The sequence below is a fragment of the Thermobia domestica genome, chromosome 7 (genome assembly GCF_964235325.1).
Source record: "Thermobia domestica chromosome 7, izTheDome1.hap1.1, whole genome shotgun sequence".
Classification (NCBI taxonomy): domain Eukaryota; kingdom Metazoa; phylum Arthropoda; class Insecta; order Zygentoma; family Lepismatidae; genus Thermobia; species Thermobia domestica.
In genome coordinates this window covers 21,770,228-21,793,804 of record NC_137460.1, presented here as the reverse complement: position 1 = coordinate 21,793,804, position 23,577 = coordinate 21,770,228, and the positions used below count along the sequence as shown (strand labels likewise).

The following is a 23,577-nucleotide window of genomic DNA, read 5'->3' as shown; positions in this document are numbered from 1 at the left end:
AGTGACCAAGTACAGCTTCTTTTAGGCAATCATTTACGGGACTTGGCAACACGTAAACTATTAACTTTGTTAGACATGTTCTACTAACACTTCCAAAGGTATGTAAGTACGTACTACTGTACTGTATTTTTAAAAATTATTTACAGTAAAAGTAATCTCACTTTTCACTGTTGACGGTGGCTCCAATTATCCGGATTCCGTCCAGTAGTCATTCCCATTAATCTGGATAAATGGAGTTTCATTCTACCGCCTGCATAAATGTCTGTAGGATTGGAGGCAAACCAGGCTTCCATCGCATTGATGACCTTCTCATCCGTAAAATACCCACCTCGCAAATGATCTTTTACAGTTGGGAAGAGAAAGTAATTCGACAGAGCCAAAATGGGTAGGTCAAAGGCGCACAAAAGTGCGTGCTCCTCTGTGTGCCGATGTGTTGTTCGCTAACAGCAACACTTTTAGAAAGCATTTTTTTTTTTTTTTTTTTTACAGCAACTACTTTTTAAATAATATTTGTATTCATTTTGTACTATTTATTAGAAAATTATTTATTTTGTACTGTTAATTACAAAATAAATGCAAATATTTAAAAAGTAGTTAACAAAGAACCAAGACAACATAATAAGTCATCAATTACAGTTGAGTTCATTTTTCTAGTCGCTGCCTTAACCTAGCTTTTTGGGTAATTCATATTCTGGTCACACTGTAATTTCTATGGATGGCAACACTGAAAATTCTTTTGATTCGTACTTTCGGCTGTAGAAAAACATTATCTATTATTGTACTAAGTTACATTTCATTGTCTCTTTTCACTTACGAAAAACGGGCAAAAGAAAAATTGTTAGCTTTTGTATCATTCTTAGTAGTCTGGGTAAAAAGTTCTCCATACAGGGTGTCCGAGAAGTCCTCGTAATCTTAGCTTTGAGTTACACAGAAAGCAAGAGAAGTATAATTTTAGTTTGTTTATTTAATACATGCTATAACTGAATACTTACATATATGAACTATGTATCCAGTGAACCTGCATGCGCTCTATCGTGATATACACAGAAATATACGTGTCTGCTGTCTTCCTTGACGTGTTGTGAAGCATAAGGAGTTATCATTTGAAAGGCTTACTTCACAATTTCGCGTACTACATCTTCCCTCTATCGAGGACGAGAGTAGTAGTAGTATTCGGGATACCCTATCGAACTTTTGTGCCCCTGGGTCCCTGCCCAGGGGGTGCATAGGACCACCCCTCTATATTGACAAGGGTATTATGGCCTACCCTTAAATTTAGGTAATATTGGGGACAGTTGATCCAACTTTTTGGGCCCCTGGCTTGTGATGCCCGCCTTAGCCCTGTCCCCTGTGGCCACGTGGTGACGTCACATCATGTGACCGACCCATAACGTAATGAAATATTAACAAAGACGTCAAAACCTCCAAAAATTTTATACCGTAAAAGGGAATAAGAAAAAAAAATTAAAGTAGACTATACATACACCCCTTCAAGACCTTGTTCTCAATCATATAACAATATACGGTAAGAGCATAACCATCTTCAAATTTTATACCCATAAAAGGAAAGGTCATCAGAGGGTAAGGGACCACCCGCAAAGGCGGGCGCTAACCCATGAGCGGGGCATAAGACCACGTGACCCAGAAGGATGGAGCATAATTCCACGTAACCAGAGGGGTGTGGCCTAAAACCACATAACATCATACCAGGTAACTCCAGGGGCGGAGCTAAGGCAGGCGTTACAACCCAGGGGCGCAAAAATTACATGAGCTGTCTCCAATACTACTGAGAGACATCGTGGAACTATTTCAATGGAAATGAAGACGTTGGAAAATCACGCCCAATCGAGCGGCCTACAAATTGTTCATAACTAGAATGCCCCACGTGTTCTTGAACTCAGGGATGTCAGACAATGCTGTCTGTGACCATGTAAGCAGTGTTACCAAAATCACAAATACACTGATATTGTTATCTATGATCCTCAACTTCAGGTGTACGAGGACCTCTCAGACAACCTCAAGATAATAAGACACCCGTATCCTAAAAAGATGTGGCTGGTACAAAAAGAAAAATAAAAGAAAGAGAACATATACAAACCCACTACATAATTTAAAAGAATAAGACACGATAAAGTTAACATAAAAAGCTTACTATTTCCTATGAATCCATCATCACTTTCAGCTTCCACTCTTCGGTCCTTTTTCGCATTACTGTCCTCATTTAGGTCTAAATTATCAGAGTTTCCATCTTCTGAAACACTGTCATCGTCTCCTTCGTTTCCATCTGCATCACTTGACTCACTCTCAACCAAATTTTCTGGGTTGCCTTGTGTATCAATGATGATATCCATCCCTCAATATATCTGGAACTGTAAATCAATAATTAAAAAACATGAACATAGAAATTTGTTATTAGAAGATAATATATTACTAAATAATTGCTGAAAAATTACAATTCTTCCACTAATTTCCTATTTGTCTTCCAAAATATTTGCCCTGGGAAACACGACAGTACCCTACTTTACATAGATATAATTCAACAAAGCCACCAAAACTAATTGTTGTAAAATTACGGTTCTTTTACGATTGGCATATGAATACAGTGTCTGAACATGAGCCATAGAGTTGAGCTGATTTTAGTTTAGCGTCCCGTTCAGCAGCGAGGCTATATGAGACGTGGACCTACTGATTAACGTGGAATCCGAACCACATGAGCTCCCGCCGGGTACATGAGCCATAGAAACTACAGTGCAAAAGCACAAACCAGCAAGCTGCTAGGTGGCCACTAAAAAGCACGAATGCTATCTAAGGCAGGGCAAAACTGGTAGGCTCATGCAGATGTCCATCTGAAGGGAGCACGCGAGTATGCGCGGAAGCAAAAACAGTGAAAACATCTGGGTTTTCGCAATGATACAGGTCCTGTGGTACTTGTAATTGGTTTAAACCATTGTGTGTGCTTAGTGTGTATCTACGAGGAGGGGATGTAGTATAAATTAATTTGATTTATTTTCTATGCAAGTCGTAACAAGTTTCATACATAAATTAGTTTTAACTTTCAGAAGTTCTTGTAATGCTTAGCAGTAATGTCACAGTGTATATATATATATATTATGAGTGGTCGAACATTTGGAATTCAGTTTTTATTGTCAACGAGTAGAACAAACGAACGCGGACACTGGCGTTCTGTTTTCAAATTAATTTAAATTTTCAGATCGCGTAAAGAAAATTCGTTGCCTCTATTATTTTATCTAATTTTTTTTCAACACAAACATTCTTGCGTCAAAAGGAGTGCTTGCACTTGGGGTCATTGTAAGTTGGTCAACATACTGAAAAAAAGACCATGGAGAGATGAGACCCGTTTGAGTTTTATCCAATCTACGCCAATTTAATTTGACTTGTGTGGCTAAGGTTGCTCCAGCGCTGTTATTGGTTGGTTTGATTGGAGTTCAGTATCCATTTTTACAAATATGATACGTGGATCTGCAACTTAACGTAGGATTAGGGTCGCCAGATTTAGTAAACGAAAAACCGGGATACTAATCTGAGGCTATACACAAGGTGTTTCAAAACAACACCGACAACGTTTGGGAGATGATGCCTGACACCAAGATAAGACAAAAAGTATAGACCAACCTAGATGCACAAATGCTTCCTTTCAGAGTTATAGGCTGCTGAAAACATGAAAATATGAACTTTAAAGATCCATAGCTCCAATATTATGGGACCTACCGTAGTCGGGTCAAGACTTCACTTGGGTACTAATATGTGGGCTATCCAAAAATACGTGTTTTAGAATCCTAAGACACTCACGCAACAATTTTATAGAGGGAGTTTGGATATGGGCATATAAGTTGAAGTACTCATCAACTACCTCTATAAAAATTGTTGCGGAAGTACCGCAGGAGTCTGAAACATGGATATTTAAATAGGGCACATACTAGTTCCTAAGTAAAGTCTTGACCCGACTACGTTACGTCTCATAATTTTTGAGCTATAGACCTTTAAAGTTTTTTTTTTTTAATTATTATTATATATGTTTTCGTCAGCCAATAATTTCGAAACGAAGCATTTGTGCACCTAGGTTGGTCTATACTTTTGGTCTTATCTTGGTGTCAGGAATCACCTCCTAAACGTTGTCGGCGTTGGTTTGAAACACCCTGTATAAGGTGAAGGTTCCTACTCTTTGGTCAGAATCAATTAATTACCTGTCTTTCCCAGGTTACTAATCTCAATTTTCAGTTCATTCTACACACAGTTAACCCAAATGAAGCCCCACAAGGGATGTATAAAGAATGTGGAAATGTACACATTATGCCTGACGTCGCTCATTCCGAACTCCGGTTTGTTCTATTTAACAGCTCCTAAATATTGTGCGAATTGCGACACTCTCCCATCTATGATTGAAGAGATACTTTTTTCTTTGTTGTGTCATCACCCGAGTCAGAAACACTATCCTAAAAGAAATACAAATTTAGCAAGAAAAAATACATTTACGCTAAATTTAGAACGATAAACAAAAACTGAATCTCTTTAAAGATTTACGCAGACTCTCCAAACGTTTGGCAGAAAACAAAAATCCAGTATCAAAATTAAACAAGAGACATACCTTTATATGTTTAACTGCTAGTTCTTGTGGTGGACTAAGTTGTTACGGAATTTTAACCTGAAAATTACTAAAAATTTGATTTCACTATACACTGACAAAGAAAACTTTACTCTACAACCACTGGACTGTCTAAAACGCTTGATTGTAAAGTTGTTCGTCAGAAGATGGCAGACAGGACGAAACAGTTTAAATGCGGTTAACATGCAGCGACAAAGCAGTACCACCATTGTTGATTAAAATTTCAACAATGAAACAGTTCTGCGCTGCTGATTGAAGTATAAAATATCTAGTAGTCAAAGCCCGTCATCGGAGGGAAAAGCGTTCTTCTCCACTGAAATTGATATTCAAGAAATTATTGCCGTAACAAATGTCCCCTCCTGAATATTCTCTAATTCTTGTTTCCCCTCTGGAACGTAAACAACCAGTAGAATGAAAGTTTGGAAATGATTTTCAAATTTTAAGTTGTTTGTTTAGTAAAATTAATTGGCTACACAAATCTTTTGAAAAACTTGCACCTTTAGATGAGACATACTAGTTCTTTCATTTTTTTTCAATTCAATCTGAAGAACGAATACCGGAACAAAAAAAAAATCTTGAAAGCCTTTTTCGGGATAGTTAGTTTTTTCATTAAAAATTGGCGTTGTCCCGGAAAAGCTGGACGTCTGGCAACCCTAACCTAACCTATTTTTCTACCCTATCTACTCAACTTTAGTTGGTAAACTTCACAATACACACTCGAGTTACGCATCTATAAGTATGATCAACCACCTTAAAAAGGTGGGTTTCACTCGAGCACGCAATTATACTAAGTAGAAAATTTGGGTTAAGTTCCAAAGTTGGGCGTCCGTTTGCAGCAAAATTTTAAAAATTTACAGGAAACATATGGATAATTTGATCGTTTGTGCGCTTGACAATATATTAGAGTCTCGAAAAATATGTTTATTTGTTATATATAAACGGCTATAAACATGGGACTATACGGCGAGCGGAGGGAACTACTTGGTGCAAGGTAACCGAACAGTTGCATTGTGGGAAAGAAACGAGCATTTATGTTATCAACATGGCGAATGTACAAGGGCAATGAACTAACAGTTTTAACATTTGTGAAGCAATACGTTGATAACGAGCAAAATCTTTTAAAAGTTTGTGAAGAGCACGGATTAATGAACCTAATAACAAATTGCAGAAAGTGTGCAAAGGAGATAACAGCGAAAAAACGTGGCGAAAGCGGACGCCCAACTTCGGAATAAATGCCGAAAACTTACACGTAAAATACGATGTGAAACATTTTTCGTAAAGGAATGAGTGTGAATGTAAGTAATTACTGTCAGAGCGCAGCATATTAAATGCATTTTGAGTGATAGTGTAGGCTAAGTGTTCTCTTTCACTATCCTCGTTTATATGTACAATCCCCGTCGCTGACACGCCAGCTCCCTACAGAAACTCCCTTGCTGCCGGTCGGGCTCTCCTACTACGCCTCTGCCCCGAACTAGTTACATTCGTGATTTTAGTGGCCACCTAGCACAAGTTGGTTCGTGTATTATGCACTAGTTTTTATGACATACGTCCACACTGTATTTATACTGAGCCCTCCTGAAGTCAATCTGCAAGTAGTAATGGAGTTCTTCATTTAGTGCTCTGCTAAAAGAAATACAAAGTTCTAATCTAACCTGAAAATGTAAGAAATGTGTCAACATTTGGTAAAACCGTCTGCTCGAGTAATGCCAAAGGGTGTAATATAACAAGGTACAATGGTGCAGGAATAAGTAGGATAGGGTAGAACAGGTTAGGGAAGTTTGGACCCATTTTGTTAAAATTAATTGTGTATTATTTCGTGTCAGCTTCTTAAGGATACTAACTGGACCGTGCGTTGTAAACTTCACCTCAGATTTTTAAGAAATTTTACTTACTTTTACCTTATTTGTAATTCGTTCAACAACCATGCCAAAAACCACACCTTCTATATTTCTCTCACGCTTGTCGTAATTCATTTGTTTCCGTAAACCAGGATAACTGTTGCCAACCAATGATGCTAGGTCCTAAAGTTCAAATTTCCGTCCGAAATGCTTAAAAATTCCCTTTTTAAGACAAAATTTCCCTAATTTTCGTTCACTATTAATATATATAATTGTTTAAAGAGAGCATTACTGCGTGTCTCTGGATTATATACTATGCTCATATTTTCACAACATACATTTGTACTTTTGATTATTTCAGTGTTATCTTGCATAATGACATCCTCAAACCAGACGGCGGAAGACTTGTGGAAGAAAAAGTTTATCATTTTGTGTTTGGGATTTTGAAAGGAATGCCACCATCTTTCATCATCCTGCCACAGTGCTTGTAACATAACCTTTGTTGAAAAGCGAAATTTCCCTACATTTTATCTCATATTCATAAAATCTCCCTTTTTTCCCTTCTTAAAAAATCTTTGCTAAATCTCCCTACGCCGCGGGAAATTTCCCTGAAACTAGCATCACTGTTGCCAACAACTGCTCCCAGAAAATAACTCACACAATGTGCTTAATCGCTATAGTTGTCTCAAACTATAGCAAAACGTATAGCTAACTGAATTTTAGTACAACTCTGGAATTTTTTACACGAATAACTAACATTTTGTGGCCAGAGTTTAATACACTTTTTTATTAAAACTAAAATAAAGTAATGCTTTGTTTTAGTTTTGATAAATAAATGTGTGTGTTACTTATTTGTCAAGTCAAATATTTCAATAGTCATACTTAAAATATTTACAGCACCTTCTGTTCCTTAAACTAACCCCATTCGGTTCATCTATTGTTTAGCGCGTGTGTTTGTTGGTAGTCGTCGTCCCGGTCCCGATTCGCCGTGGGGGAGCACAAAAAAAAAAAAAAAAAAAATCATAATCATTCACTTTCATTATTCATCCATCTCTTTTAGCTTAAAGATCATAACCATGGGGCGTTATTTTTAAGAAAGGAAAAACAAATCAGTTTTAATTTTTGTTTATCTCTCTTATTGAATAGAAATACTCACGTATGTCAAAACAAAATAACCAATCTCACAATTATTATCGAAAATAGTCTCAATGGTTAGTGCTGAATTGTGTCGTTGAAAATCTTGTTTGTGTTATCAACTGAAATAAATAATAAGTGAAGTAAAGTAGCGACGATGGCTCGAGAGTCAAGTGAAACCTTTAGTGATTGAAGATATTTCGCAGATTGATAGTAATAAATCAAACGATTCTGCTAGCTTTATGCTGGTTATGCCGTTTAAATTTTAATTTATGCTATCAACCAAGATAAAGAGATGACGCCATTTTAATGATCATGTAAAAATCACCACCACTCAATTTATTATAAAATTATTGTACGTTAGGTCTAATGGATTATGCACTTTGTGCCGGAACACACCGTTCTAAATTTCTCACCTCTTTAAGACAAGATAACAAAATAAAAGTTCTCAGATGCACACAGAATAAAATCAAAATGAGAACAAAATAGCAGATCATATGGTGGAAGAAGTGGAGAAATTCTGTTATTTAGGTAATAAAATAACTAAGTGATAACAGGAGCAAATAAGATGTAAGATCCTGAATAGCTCGGGAGAAGAAGGTATTTGAAGAAAAACAGAAGTTCATAACCAGGAGCTTCGTCATTGAATCATGGGGGCCATTGCCCCACTCCAAATTTTTGACAAAAAAATAAGATGTCCACTTACAAAAACCTATCAACACAGGTCCGAGACCGACCAATAGGTCTGCACTCCAGCGGACAATTCCTCACTTCGCCCAGAACAGAAGAAAAACCTGATGAAAGCATGTGTGCCAGGGCGCCGATCCTGGGGGTTTCGGGCGCCCCAAAGCTCATGCGTCCCCATGTATTTTTATGAATATGCATTTTTTCTTGTTATATGTATTGTTGTTGCCCCCCAAAGTTACAGAGAAATCGGTGCTGTTGTATATGTGTGGAGTGTAGCACTGTATTGTTGTGAAACATGGACACAAGAAGAGGGAAAAGGAAGAATGGAAGTCTTTGGAATATGGTGTTATAGAAGAACGGTGAAAATTAGATGCACGAACAAGGTATCAAATGAGAGAGTATGACAGAAGAAAAGTAATATATTGAAGAATATTTCGAAAGGACATGATAGAATGATTGGACACTTATAAAACAAAGAGGAATCTCGTTAGTAGTAGGGAATCATAGAAGAAAAATACCTACAGGAAGGCCGCAACTGAAATATACGGACCAAATAATACAAGATACCAGGAAGAAAAGCTACAAAAAATAAATGAGAGTCTGGACCAGGATAAGGAAGGGTGGAAGTTGTGTCAAACCAATCGTGAGATTGAAGACCTACGATGAGAAGACGATGAAGAGAGAATGATAAGCCCAAATGTAACGCTAAATAATATTAATCATTATTGAAAATAAATTCCAATGATTAAATTTAATTTGAAAGAATTGCACAGGATTGTGTACTTGCCTGTTAATTGATAGTTAGGGGAAAATATTTTTTCTGCCTGCAGATGCAAAGTTCCTAATAAACTGTCTTTGCACACTGTGTATTGAATGTTTCGTGTAAATTTTGCAAAATGTTATGTAGCTATCTGAACTTTTCCAGTCAAATAATTTATCCTTCTGGCCGCTAATCATTATATTTATCAGATATCAGGATCGTTATATATATTTTACGGTAGATCTACAAACCTGGCAACGCTGGGAGAGGCGGGAGACGAAAAGGTCTTTTAGGTTTTTCGTCTGTCTAACGGATTTAAGGACGTGTTTTTTTAAGATTCTACATTTATTCATTTATCAATACATTCTTCTATCACTTTATTCTTCTTTCCGTTACTTGTCTCTAAGACTTTCGTGAAGAAAAGTTGAGAAGCATGACCGATCCGCTGAGTCTTTTACGGCAGTATATAGTAAACAATCAGGAAATAATTGAGAGAGACAACCAAATTATTTTTGGAGAATACTCATTTCCAAAGAACGTTAAAACAAACTATCTCATGTTCGGGTAAGTATGCGTTTTTGTAATTTTATTAAGGATAAAATATGCTATACTATTTTATGGAGACGTACTAAAGTTTTTCAGATGTCAACTTAGCAGGAAATGGCCGCTTATTGCACAGACAAGGGGGCTTATTGCCTTTGATAAGGTTTCGCAAGGGGAAGTAGCATTAATGGCTGCAGGTTGACTTTAGGAGGGCTGAGTATACATCCAGTTTGTAGATATACGACATAAAAACTACAGTATATTAAACACTTACTAACTTGTGCTATATGATCGAGTCAGGGTAGAAACGCAGCGGGATGTAATCAGAAACAGGCAATGTCTCTCGTAATGTAAAGAAAGTAAATAGAAATTGCTCCCTTCCTCTTTAAAACGGAAACTGGTTCAGTTATTTTTAACCCGTAAGTACTATAAACCGTCTCTCAGACCGCGGACACTTTTTGTATTATATTTTCTACACCCTTATCACTACAAATGGATCTTTTCGTCTACCTTCCTGTCTAGCAAATAGTCACATATTGTGAAGTTTGGGTTATAGTTGGTCCCTGTGCGCGGCGCTGGAGGGGTCGCGCGGTCTCACAGACGTACTATAGTAGTTACGTGAGTATTTTACGGTTTATCTGTCTTTCGTTATCTGCCAATTATTAGCACATTGTGTCTTACCGTGTGGCTCGTCTGGACCCACACATCAAATAATGAGCCAGAGATTGGAAAACCTGAAATAATCATATCTTATAAAATGACTAAAGGCGTAGTGGATACTTTAAACTAAAAATGTACAAATCACACGCCAAGTCCTCGAGGAAGACGATGGCCATTGACAATTTTCTTTCTGCTGCGTATGTTGGATGTTTCATATGGTGTCAATGCGTATGTTCTGCATTAAGCCTAGGCTAAGTCCTCAGTGATGATGAGACTTGGTTTCATGAAAATGTTGGCAAAAGGACTTCTTAGGCATCAAATGGAACGAAGTTTGTTCATCTGACGTCTGCCACAAAGGCTGAGTTTTTCGACCAAGAGCATACTGCAGATGGAAAGTGAGCTTTCCTCCATCCCGGACGAGTGAGGATTTCGATAAGAGGAAATCGTGGTCTTCTGTCCACTCGTCCCAAGCGGAAAGCAAGATATTCATGTCAGCGGTGTGGGATGCACATGAGCTTTCGGTGTAACAAAAAAAAGTGCCCACCTGAAGAAAGTACATGAAGTCAGAAATGTTAGTACAGTGTTTTCTTTATAGGTAAATTCATTTTCTTTACTTTCGCGATCATATAAGAACGAAAAGTTTGTTTTATTCATTACCGTTTCACTAACCAAAAATATAACAATACTTTATTGCAGGTTAAAAAAAAGCTACAATTCCATTTTCTTTCTCCGTTTTTAATGTATTTTTTATTATCAGTACATTTATAAGAACAGTATATTTTGAATTAGTGTTGTCTTGACTACATAGAAACAAAGAAATAAATTGAATATTTCAACAATTAAAATTGTAGAATACCGGTAACTGAAAGAATTGTTGCAAAGTTTCACTATGTTCTCTTTCTCATTGTTTTAAAAATTTACAGCTCATTTTACATAGTGAAATTACTATGCTTTATTTTTCTGTAAACAACTAAAATATGTAGGATAGCATTTTTAAAACTTTATAATAAAACTACTTTTCAGAAAATGTGAAACAACTATGCGGTCTGACAGACCGTTCCATAGTAGTTATGTGATTATTTTCGTCTATAGTACTTAAGGGTTAATGAAGAGCAGAGCTTATATATCAAGTTACGTCTTTTTTTTAACTTGACAGGATCGTCAAATACTCAATTTTTTCTACTTCCTCCATGGAATAGTACGCATTTTAATGTAAGTAATATGATAAAAACTCAGTACAGGTACTTAAAGCTAGATTCAAAAATTCATTTCAAGCAATTTAGCAGTTTCCTTCTCACTTAATCACAACATATAATAGTTTTTATTTTCATATGATAGATTGAATACTGTTACAGCAAATTTGATCAAGCTCAAACAAAATTCGTTATACATCATTCCCCCCCTTTTTTTCAATGGTATTTAGTTTCGGTGGTGATCTCTTGATAAATACATATTTTCAGCCAGTTCAAAAGCTAAACGTGTACTGAGAAACATGATTGAAGAGATTATAAACACATTGAACTTATGATTTCAGTACAAGTTTTGAAGTAATATATACATATACATATATATATATATATATATATATATATATATATATATATATATATATATATATATACAGTGTAGGTAGATAGGTAGGTATGTAGATATGTATGTATGTATGAGTTATATTGTGCTTTTTTAAATGTTGGTTTGACCAAAAGAAAGGGAGATCTTTGGTCTGGGGAAAATTCCATCAACTTTTTTTTTTTTTTTTTCTCACGGTTACTATGAAAGTGGAGAACATATATTTTGACACTTAACAAGAAATTATAGAGACCTCCAAAACTTTTTTTAGACCTGCAATTCGCGCTAAATTGTTTTTTTTTTTTTTTTTTTTCGTCATGTGTCAAATGCAACCTTTCTCAGGTATTAGTTAAAAAGTTTTGCTTATGTTGAGTTTGTAAAGAAGCACAGTGAGATTAATATTATAATATTGTTAACTTATGCTTATGCTGAGGAAGAAACATAATTTCGGGTTAACTGCTGTATCGCCGGACCAATTTTAGGAAATTTGCCGGGTCAATTGGAGAATTTATTTAACTTAAGTTTGTGAGGAAGAATTAGTGAAAGTCAGATACCGGAGATAGTAAAAGTTAAGAAAGGGGTTGTATTTGTTGGTTGTTTTTGATATTGTAAGCGGCACTGTATGTGGAAGTGGATGAACTATTTCGCGGAGAGGTACACTTGCTTTACTATACGGATCCATAGATTGTAAAATGTACAGAAAAGTTTGGGCAAGTTTTAATTTGCCCATTTCATGTCGAGAACAGAACCCAACCTACCCCTGCGGGGGTTCTAACCCGTTCCTCCTCCTCCTACTACTACTATTTATACTGTGGATCTGTATAGTAAAACTGCACGCCTAATGTAACGTAATCGTACGTAACTTAATGTAGTCTAACCAAATATAAACGAATGAAGTTTTTTTTTTTTTTTTTTTTTTTTTTTCATTCATTCATTTTCAAATTGGTCCGACGATACGGCAGAAATGCCATAATTTCTTTGAAACGGTCACATTGTTGGTCGCATCAGCACATTATTGATAACATGCCACTATGGCCGGTACACAGAAAATGATTTAAATAGCTATGTATCTCGCACCTATTTATGTGAATATACAGAGATATATGTATACACAGCTTAGTTTTTCCTTTGTGTATTTTACTCACCTCTTTCTAATTCTGTAATTATAAGGGGTGCATGAGTACTTGTATTTTCAGTGATGTAATCAAGAAATATTATTTTACACAAATTTCGAACCAAAATTAATAGCATTTGTATTTGCACATGTAGAGAATCAAAATCTAGCAACAGAAGAAGAGGAACTGAAGATTTTGGCCAAAAAATCGTTTTTCTGATGATACTCCCAAAAAGGTTAAATAAATATATACAGGGTGCATTCCTTGCGACGGGATATTCTACAGGTATTTTGCAAGATTTTCATTCATATGAACCGAGGGTCGCAAATCAATAGTTTCTGATGTAGTTTATCTGGTAGAATACAGCTGGTAACTCTGCACCGTTGCTGTGTTACAGATCTGAACGTGAAGTAAGGTATAGTGGTCCAAAATCCATGACTACACCTCAGGAAGCAGCGTGGCAACATCACATAAGAACTTGTTCAAAGGAAACAGTGCAGAGTTACGAGCTGTGCGCTACCACATGAACTACATAGGTACGCAGGGTTACACATGCAAAATTTCATCGTTCTACGATATGTGGAAGTGGGTCAGGGTGAATGCTTCTCGCGCGTCTCTCGTTAACCAGCAAATTTCAAAGAAATCACAAATGTGCAAATTACTTAGAAACTATTGATTTGTGACCACCGGTTTATATGGGTGAAAATGTTCAAAGTATTTGTAAGATATCCTACAAAGAATTCATCGAATTACCAGTCACCCTATATATACAAAAATAAACCACGACACATCTAAAAGCGTAAATACTTTATTTAATCACTTATTAAGATTCAGTTATATTTATCGTTACATTTCGTTGCATATTTGCTACTGTTCTATTATTATTATTTTTTTCATTATTAAGGTCGGGAAAAAACGGGGCTCAAAAGGATTATTACCCATTGGACAGTGTATTGTACCTTGTCAAGAATAAGCATCTCGTGCATCCAGTATATGTGCAACAGGCTACTGTGAGTACATGTTTAGTTTTTTTTATATATACATAATACAGTTGTTGAGTTAGGCTCGGTTATAAATATTAAGCTCTATTATTATCAGTGACTAAAACGATTTTAAGCCTTCGAAATATGGGTGTGGGAAAGAATGGAGATAATTAGTTGGGTCGAGCGGAAAACGAATGAGAGAGTGTTACAAGGTATCCAAAAAAGTTCTTGCCGATTTCAGAGTCCGCACACTGTAGCACAGAGAGTACGTTGTAGCACAAAATATTCACGGTAACGTCTCGAAGTAATCGCCATCTGCATCCAGCACCTTCTGCCAACATTCCTGCAATTGTACAATGCTATGGTGGTAAAAGTCAGCGGTCTTGGAAGCAAAGAAGTCCGTGAGTGCGGTCCGCAGGTCTCTCTCATTTTCAAATTGTCTCCCACGAAGGTAATTGTAAAGGGCATGAAACAGGTGGTAATCTGTAGGGGAAAGGTCAGGGGAATATGGTCGATGATTCAGTTTCCCAAGTTGCAGAATTGTTTCCCGGATCCTTTTTGCCACGTGTGGTTTTGCATTAGGGTGAAGGAACAGCACACCTTTGCGATTAACCAATGCCGGCTCCTTTTTCTGCAATGCACGGTGCACTCGTTGCAACTGCTGGGAGTAGACATCCGCATTGATGGTTTGGCCTGGTGGTAGGAGCTCATAATGAATCACATGGCGATAATTCCATAAGCTTCTTGGGATGCAGAGGTGGTCTTGAGGTGTGTGGAACTGCGTCATGTGGCGACAACCAATATCGAGTACGCTTGGGTGTGTTGTAAAGGACCCACTTTTCGTCACTAGTGATCAATCGCCCAAATATCAGTGTGTTCTGGTGCTTGGAGAGCAAGGATAAACTGGCTTCAACTCGCTGTCATTTGTTGGTCGGTGACAATGTGTGTGGTACCCACTTACTCAACTTGTATGTCTTCCCTCTGTTATGCAGGTGCAGTCTGACTGTTTCCATCGATACATTGAACCTTTTGGCAAGTTCATGACATGTAAGATTATTGTCCTCCTCGATCAGGGACGTACGGAAGGGGGGGGACACGGGGGTCCGGACCCCCCCCCCCGAAATTTCGACTTTTTAAAAATTTAGCCTAATTTTAGGGGCAATTTTAGCAATTTTAATATAAAATAGCTTCATATTTAGTTTGAACCCCCCCCCCGAAATAAATTCCTGGGTACGCTACTGTCCTCGATGGCTGTCTTCAGGGCGTCATCATCCAACACATGTGGTCGTCCACTGCGGGGCTCATCACTCAAGCCCAAATCGCCGGTTTGGAATTTTTGAAACCACTGTCGGGCCGTGCGTTCGTTAACGGCATTCTTCCCGAGCGCCTGGCATATGCGGCGACGTGATACGGCCGCTGATAGCCCTACCTTGAAGTCATACAGCAAATACCTTGCAAGTGACTCTTTTGAATCACTTGCTGGTTATTATGTTTAAATAATGTTTTTAAATTTATATATTGTTTTATATCTGTATATTGGTATTGATTTATATATTTTAAGTTATTATTATTATTATTAGGGTAAGAAATCCAGATCTGGTCATTGGGTGATTAATTATTATTATTATTAATTGTATGTAAATGTAATTGTTGTATTTACTATGTATATTTATATTATTTCTGTTTTCAGCTATTATATAAAAATACCTCTGGTAAAAAGAATAGTTAGATAGCAACTCTGTTGTAGGGAATAACAGTCAGTTTCAAAGTATTCAGAGAAAGCTTCTTTTTGGTAGGAGAACACCCTCCTCCCCGCCATTCGTTTTTTCTACATAGCTTTGATACGATAGCTTTCCTATATAAACGGAAGACTTTAGCAGGGAAGGGGCCAGTTGACCGTCAGTCTTGGGGGAGACTTCGGACAGTCTCCAAAAATGTAGTCTATAGGACGGACTCGGCTCGGTGAGCCGAGTGGGAACTTTTTTCTCCCCATGAGAGAATATTAGGTCTTCAAGTAAATGAAGGGGGAGTATTACGGAGGTCTTACTTAGACTCGTTAGGTTCTCCGAGTCTTAAATAGGGCAGAAGGCATGAGCTATATTAGGTTCTACCTTCTAGTAGGTTTTCATTTTTAAGGGACTTCTTTCTTGGACTAAAATGAGGTCCTGTGAGAAGAAGGGATATAGAAAAATAATTCTTATACTAATTCAAGAAACAGATTTTTGCTAGGGAATTACGCCCTGTAGAATAGGGACAGGATTTGATCCTTGAAATGCTACATTCCATATTTAGGTGGATATGGCATTTAGATTAACAATTCCCTGATACTAGAATTTTTGAGTACGTGTTCAAAAGTGAAGCTGTATACGGTTTTGGTCGGTTATAAGGTAATTTGTTCCTCTTGCAGGACACAATAGTTTTTTATGAATACTCTGAAGACAGATTCCTGGGTTCGATCCCTCGAAGTGGACTCGTAACAGGCTACTGATAGAGTTTTTTGAATCACATCTTCTAATTCAGGGAGTATGGTTCTTATCTAACCTTTACCTGCCAGATCTATTTAAGGATCTTTCGCTACTATAAGGCGAACTCATTTCTCCTTACCTACCTATCCCTATAATAAGTATTTAGATAGATATCCTTCTAGTGCATCTCCTATTTAAGGGAGTACACGAAATAGGGTCGTAGGCCAGGGCTTTTGATGTAGTGAGTCAATGCCCTTTATAAGTTAAGGCTGACAGAGGACGCTTTTAGTGAGGGCTAACCCTTCTGTCTGCCACAGGCACATAATTAGAGAAACCTTAGCGTAATAAGTTTACTAAAACTAGAGAAAAATTAAGGAATTAGAGAAGAGAATACCCAACAGGTACATCTCATGCACTTTTAAAGGAATATGTTTCATAGAATTATCAACTTTTTCTAGATAAACTTTTAATAGAGGTAACTCATGTGTTATGATTTCATATGTAGGTAAGATTCTGAGTTATAAACCTGTTTATTAAGTTATTTACCCTAGACATTACTTATTTTGTTTTAAGGTACGAGTCTGAATATAATTAAGTATATTCTATTTTTTAAAAAAGTTGTCGAAAATTTTGTGATAGAGACACGAATAGCTAAAGCTCACAGTCTGACGGTTTCAGTGTTACATACAAAAAGTAACTTGAATTATTTATCTTTTTCGACAACAACCCCTAATGAGTTGCTTCGACACCTCCATTTCACTGTGCCACTTGACAAGCTAGGTCTCTGTAGTGTGCCCAACGAGCGTCTATTGATGTCGGTCAGTGCTTTGCCTACCTCCTTATCGAATCGCGCGCACGTGACTAACGTCATAGCATGTCTGCGACCCTCGAACAACAAAGCTAACACAAACGGCAAGAACTTATTTGGATACCTTATAGAATAGTCGGGAAGAAAACTATTTCAGATATTATAAAAAGAGGAAGAGAAACTGGTTGGGACATTGGCTAAGAAGAAACTATATCATGAGGGACTTTCTAGAGCGTATGGTGGCAGGGAAGAGAGGGAGGGGGCGAAGATGATTTCAATTAATGGACGATATCAAAACAGAGAAATCGTATCTGACGAAAAAGTTAGCGAAAGCCCATGGAACATGGAAGTTTCCCAGTTGCAGCAAGTGGCATGCCAATAACGGCAGAATATCTATGACGATGATATGACGACAAGAAATATATCACTAATACATAAAAAAAAACTACTGTATTTGTTCTTGTTATAGTAAGATTATAGGAATATAAACAACCATAGGAAGAGGACGGAAGTAATGGAACTTGTCTAACAAATTCGGATCTAGGGCAAATGCAGCTTGAATCGTCAGCCGACAATTGCTCAAATGCTGTTTTATCGTGTATTGTATAATAGTCGAGTATAGTATAATATGCTACCTAGACTTGTAATATTTGTTCGTACATCTGTGATATTATTTCAAGTATGCGAGTGTTTCTTAACAGGTTGACTGCCAAGGTGATTAGAGGGTACTGCTCCCAGGAGGCCATAAATTTCTTCTTACCTTTGGCTCAATTATGGATAGTCATGTCGCATTTTTGTCGCGATATTTTGCTTCTCCCGAAAATGTACCAATGGGAGCCGAGCATCATATGTCATGCTCATGGTCTGACAGTAATTTGTGACAATGAGCATCATATATGGTGCTCATGGCCCCACAGAAAAATAAGGTGAGCACCACATATGATGCTCATGGCACTCAACTTGTTAAACTAAAAGAATAAAATACTAGCTACAGGTCCATGAACTATTGTTACGATAGTACGTGACTTGCTTTATCAGTGATCCTTTTTTCACAGAACATTACTATAACACAGTATGCTTATGGTTTAGTAGTAATATTCATAAGAGATTACGGACTTGTGTACCGTTTATGTATCGTCACACGTATACATATCTTGTTTTTCCAATGAAATATTTCAAATAAAAGACGCAGGGCATTGTTTTAAAATTTCTCGATTTTAATTACTTGATATAATGCAAATTTGTATATCCTACAATACTTGTTATTACTGAAATACGAGGCACGTCCAGAAAGTAAGTTCCGTTTGGTAATAAAATTAAATTGTGTACAGATACAGAAAAATTATTTATTGCACAAAATTCTACAGCTCTTAAACTACTTTTCCACATAACTGCCGAAATTTTGCAGGCATTTGTCATAGCGTGGCACAAGGTTTTGTATACCTTCTTCATAGAAGTTTGCCGCCTGTGTCTTCAACCAGTTGGAAACAGTTTCTTTCAGCTCGTCGTCATTGTTGAAGTGTTGACCGCCAAGCATACCATATTCCATACCGAGAGCGAGTAAACGTCGCAAATTTGCCGATAAATTTCACTTGGTTTCACTTTCCTCGCATTCAGAATCACCGCTCTGATTTCACAAGCGGCGGGATTTTCAATCAACACCGACATTGTAAACAAACACAACAAAGCGTACCTGACTGACAGCGATCTCCAAATGGCGCACGTTTCTTCTTCTTGATACAGAGCGTCTACCGCGCATGTGCGGAACTGCGATCGCAGCGCTGCAGCGGAGATAAATTGAAACGGAACTTACTTTCTGGACGTGCTATGTATTTATGTATTCAATATGAACAGCATCATAATTGAAATGATCAAAATCACCTTTTTGTTTATCTTGTGTTCGAAATGCTCAATACCGTCCCCATTTTACAGTGGAGTGTATCAAATGTACCGTTAACAGAAAATTGTGAAAGACTACATTTCACAAGTACTTCGCTTCCTACGCATTTAGGAGCTGTCCTGAGTTGAGTTAATTTTGAGTTTAACGTCCCGTTCAGCAGCGAGGCTATATGAGACGTGGACCTACTGATTAACGTGGAATCCGAACCACATGAGCTCCCGCCTGGAATCGAACCCGGGTTTCCTTCGCCAAAGATGCGTACGCTGACTGCTTAGTTAGGAGCTGTCCTGTAGATTTGATCACATCACTAGTGAAATTACTCACTAGTTCTTGTAAAATTTTTGAGAAACATAAATTATGAGAACTTGTGAAATTTAAATCTTAGCTCGTAACTTGTGAGCTACTAGAGTAGCAGTTTTGAGAAATAGGCCCCTGGCCGACTTACAATTGGGCAGTTATAGCCGATGTCGATGACTAATCTATATATATAAAAGAGAACGTACAAATCCTTTGTTAGCTCATCACGCTAATACGGCTGAACCAATTTCTTTCATTTTTGGGGGGTTATTAAGATTTGGACCCTAGATGGTTTTTATCATATCACTTTAATTTTCAATTACCAGTGTCTTGAGATAATTGACCATTCAAGTGTCCATAACGTACAAATCCTTTGTTAGCTCATCATAGCTAAATCTAACCGTATTTATATGCAACCCACATGACCGTGTCACTCGGCGGGTTAACATAAATGACAGGCGATATAATGTTAACATTTACTCCAATCTTCTATGGTTTTTATCATATCACTTGAAAGCGAAAAAGTAAAAATTATCTAAGTAACAAAGTTTATTGCGTTCCGGGGTGACCCCAGCGAAGCGGGGTGAACGCTGCTAGTTTACTGTATATAAGTTAATGATATAGTTTGGATAGTAGCAACACATCTCGCGTCAAAGGGTTGTGTCTCAGCATTTTCGTAGATGACAAGGGAATGAGTCGATGAAATGTGGCGTTTGGAGTCCTTTCTCATAATTGATTCTGTTTTACTATTCGTCAGGTTGTCTGCAAGAAGTCAGTAGAAAGATGAAATCTTGAGATAGATAACTGTTCCCAACATCCATTCAGCTAACAGCATTTCTTTTACGGGTCGTCTGTTCTACATGTGGTCTTATCGCTTGAATCATTTTAAGTTTTATATCTTTAGAGGTACGTTGAAAAAAATAATGAAAAACAGTTGCTAGTTCAGGAGACACTAGAGATGTGCGCAACATTTAATAAGGACGTTCTTCCAACTTCAGGATATGGCTATTCAACAACTAACTTTTTCATTAATAAAAAATCATTAGGTGGTGCCTCAGCATCTCTAAAAGCCATGTTTCCGTATAAACACAGTCAATAAAATTGCATATATATTTTTGTCTCTTCTTGAATATGAAGTTGATTCTTAAAAAGAAATATCTTGATGCAGTATGTAACTTCGAATATCCATCATGCGTGGTGAAATGCTTATGGGTACTTGAACACAATCGCAACAGGTGGTATTCCTCCAAGAAACAGTACTATTGTGGTGTACTTTTCTTTTGGGGTGTAATATTTAATTCTGTTAGCCATAACGTCATTAGCAAATGTAAACAAATTATCTTGGCAAGAGCATTGGCTAACCAAAATGCCTGTCACTACTAAATAAGATACACCTTTAGTTAAGTTATGGAAACGTGAATATTTAAATGATGTAAAAAAGGGTTGCTAGTATATTTACAATGATTTATTGAAATATGATAAGACAAATTAAATGAAGTTACAAAATTAATAACTAACTAATGATGGTAAGAAAAGTGAAAGTTAATTAATTGAATATTACGAAAGTGAGACATTTCCTATTACACGGTAAGAATCTTGAACATTTCCTATTGCAAAATCACAATTCAACATTAATCCATATTATGGGATAAGTAGAAGGATAGTCACTTACAATACTATTCGGCAGAAGAGACCAGAAGATCCAACCTTTGATGGGCAGGAGAGATCTATCTCTGTGTTCCGAACGATGGAGACTTCTTCAAAGCAACTGGCTTTGCCTCTCCACTGTACCAACTGGACCCCGAAGCAAATTTACGGCAGTCTTTTGTATCAATCGTGTAACTGTGGTTAAATTCCTCTTAACCTATTTCTGTTGTGACCCACTCACCTATAGAAGTCACGTAGCATAGAATAATATTTAGAGTTTTACTGTTAGGTGGAAACTTCTGGTCTCTTCTAACTCAATGAACATAGAGAAATAAATCAATCTCTGGTTTTTCAATCTGTATGAAAGATATTTAAAAATATAGAACTTTTTTTTTTTTTTTTCGACTGTGATTTCTACCACATTACCCCTCCTAGGGTAAATTCATCACACATTACTTTTCAATGTATGTTGTGATCACTAATTTTTTTTTTTTTTTTTCCGACTGTGATTTCTACCACACTATTAGCTCCAGTAGTTCTTTGAGATAGTCTTTATCCTGTTGTCTTTTTGGGATATTTATGCAGAAATCAGTCTGGTCAGAGATATGATAAAGAACAGGTCGTACATAAGTATCCTGATATCTAGTTTCGAATTCCCCTGTATCAATTTTTTCCCCATGTTTTTCGAAAGATCAAAACATCTGGATCTGTTGTTGTAGGTAAATTTGTCTTAACGTGGAAAACGCTCCGTGAAAAGGTTTCTAAAATTTGGCGCTGGTAAGGAAGATAAAGTAAATCACGTTTTATTAGTTATTCAAGCAAAGTGCAATCTTCATTTAGTTCCTACATTGTAATATTACTGAAGCTAATTGCTAAAGGGTAAATATTATTTTATTAATCCTGATATTAATCTTTTGCAAATTTTCATATTTTAAATGGAAATAAAAACTCAATTCCCAATCTGGTGCTGTTAAGTCGTTCACATGTTTAGAGCAATTAAGGAAGTTGCGTAACAACTGAAAACTATGTCTGGACAACTGAACTGAAAAACATGCCTTTTAAGAGGAAATATAACTTAAAGTTATGTAGCAATGTCTCAACTCAGTAACAAACACTTCTTCGAGTCATGAGGAAATTCTTATAAATGTAATTGTATGCGGAAGAAATAACGCTACCAAAAACTAGGAAGAAAAAGTAGGTGGACAGAATGAGTAATGAACCCGAGAGAGTTTTGAAGTGACCATCATAGAAGAAATTATTGCCCTACCTAAATAAAGTAGTTTATGAGATTATACTCTAAATTGCCCTCATGCTAACACAGGCACGTAGCCAGGATTTCGTGAAGGGGGAGGGGGAGCTCGTAACATAAAATACTGTGGTCATCAAACCAGGGGCTCCATAATTCTAAACTATTTTACTGGAACATATATTGGCTTGTTTAGCCAAGATTTCGTAAAGCGGGGGGGGGGGGGGGAGGATGAAATTCTGAAGGCCCAGGAGCTCGATCAATGTAAACTACTTTACTATCAACATATATTGGTTTGTTAGGACTATAAAAAGAAAATATCATGGTAAATATTTTCATTCAAATATAACAATTTCGCTTTCATTATGACCTTAACTATTATAAAAAGTACCTACTCAATAATGTCTTGTAAAATATTTTACAATATCTGCGTTCATTTCTCTGTTGAATCAAATGTGAACAGAACTTTCTTTCCACATAAATTCTTGTTTTTATTATTCCGTCAACTACTGTCTGTTCAAATGACAGGTTAAAGGAGCAGTAGAAAATTGTTTTTGAAATAACATGTTTGATACTGCAAGGATGCGATAACGAAAAATTATGATAAAAAATGTCCACGCTGTTACACAATGGTACTATGCTTTCGGAAGTTTGAAATCTCCCTGGCTAGTAGCAGAAATTCTGAGAATTCCGTAATTTTTCTAGAAATTTCAAATTCCCTGACTCTTCCAGGATATCTCGCTTACCGCACCACCATGTATTGCAAGTAATAGAAATTTCCTCATTAAAAAGTATAACCAAAAGCCTCCTGATCTTTTTTAGTTTTAACGCGACCCTTCTTTTTCTCATTTCATTTTGTTTCTTCCTCCCATATTTTTTTTTCATTTCTGGTCTCGAAGGGGGGGGGGGTCCGGACCCCCCCACTTGGCTACGTGCCTGGCTAACATGTTCATTATTATGAGTTAAGTGTAGATGTAGCTTAGTATGTCAACGTTCGGATTTCAATCCAATAAGTTGGCATACATTAATATTACAGAGGCAACAGTATCACAGTACACAGTCTGCATTTCACCTGTCACCCTTCACTCAGTCAGTTTATCAAATTCATCTTGCTTTTTCCAGTACAGCTTCAATTTGTTGTACTCCAGGTAACGGAACTTTTCTTAAAATGAAAATTATTGGAAGCCTGTCTACTTTTTTATGATCTGTTAATTCTATTCAATGGACTACCAGGAAGTTGATTACCAGTAAATGGAATTTTTCTTAAATGTCTTTAGCTTTTTTCTTTTTCCTAAAATTTC

The 23,577-nt window shown here is 36.8% G+C and overlaps 2 protein-coding genes across 4 annotated transcripts in view; one reads left to right on the top strand and one right to left on the bottom strand.

Moving 5' to 3' along the window:
* Positions 1 to 23,577, bottom strand: part of LOC145689892 (uncharacterized) — a 53,180-nt gene that overhangs the window by 20,314 nt on the left and 9,289 nt on the right. The window contains exons 1-2 of one of the 3 annotated variants that reach the window (XM_081764198.1): positions 6,517 to 6,665; positions 2,153 to 2,369 (exon numbers count right to left, since the gene is read on the bottom strand). In XM_081764198.1, the coding sequence (XP_081620324.1) occupies positions 2,153 to 2,351 (199 nt within the window). In that variant the 5' untranslated portion in view covers positions 2,352 to 2,369; positions 6,517 to 6,665. Of the gene's footprint in view, positions 1 to 2,152; positions 2,370 to 6,516; positions 6,666 to 23,577 lie in introns of those variants that run through there. The other 2 variants (XM_081764199.1, XM_081764200.1) reach the window with 2 other exon arrangements.
* LOC145689893 (parafibromin-like) overlaps positions 9,291 to 23,577 on the top strand; it is a 30,230-nt gene continuing 15,943 nt past the window's right edge. Inside the window, exons 1-2 of the mRNA XM_081764202.1 lie at positions 9,291 to 9,607; positions 13,835 to 13,940. Coding sequence (XP_081620328.1) covers positions 9,477 to 9,607; positions 13,835 to 13,940 — 237 coding nt within the window. The 5' untranslated portion in view covers positions 9,291 to 9,476. The remainder of the gene's footprint in view (positions 9,608 to 13,834; positions 13,941 to 23,577) is intronic.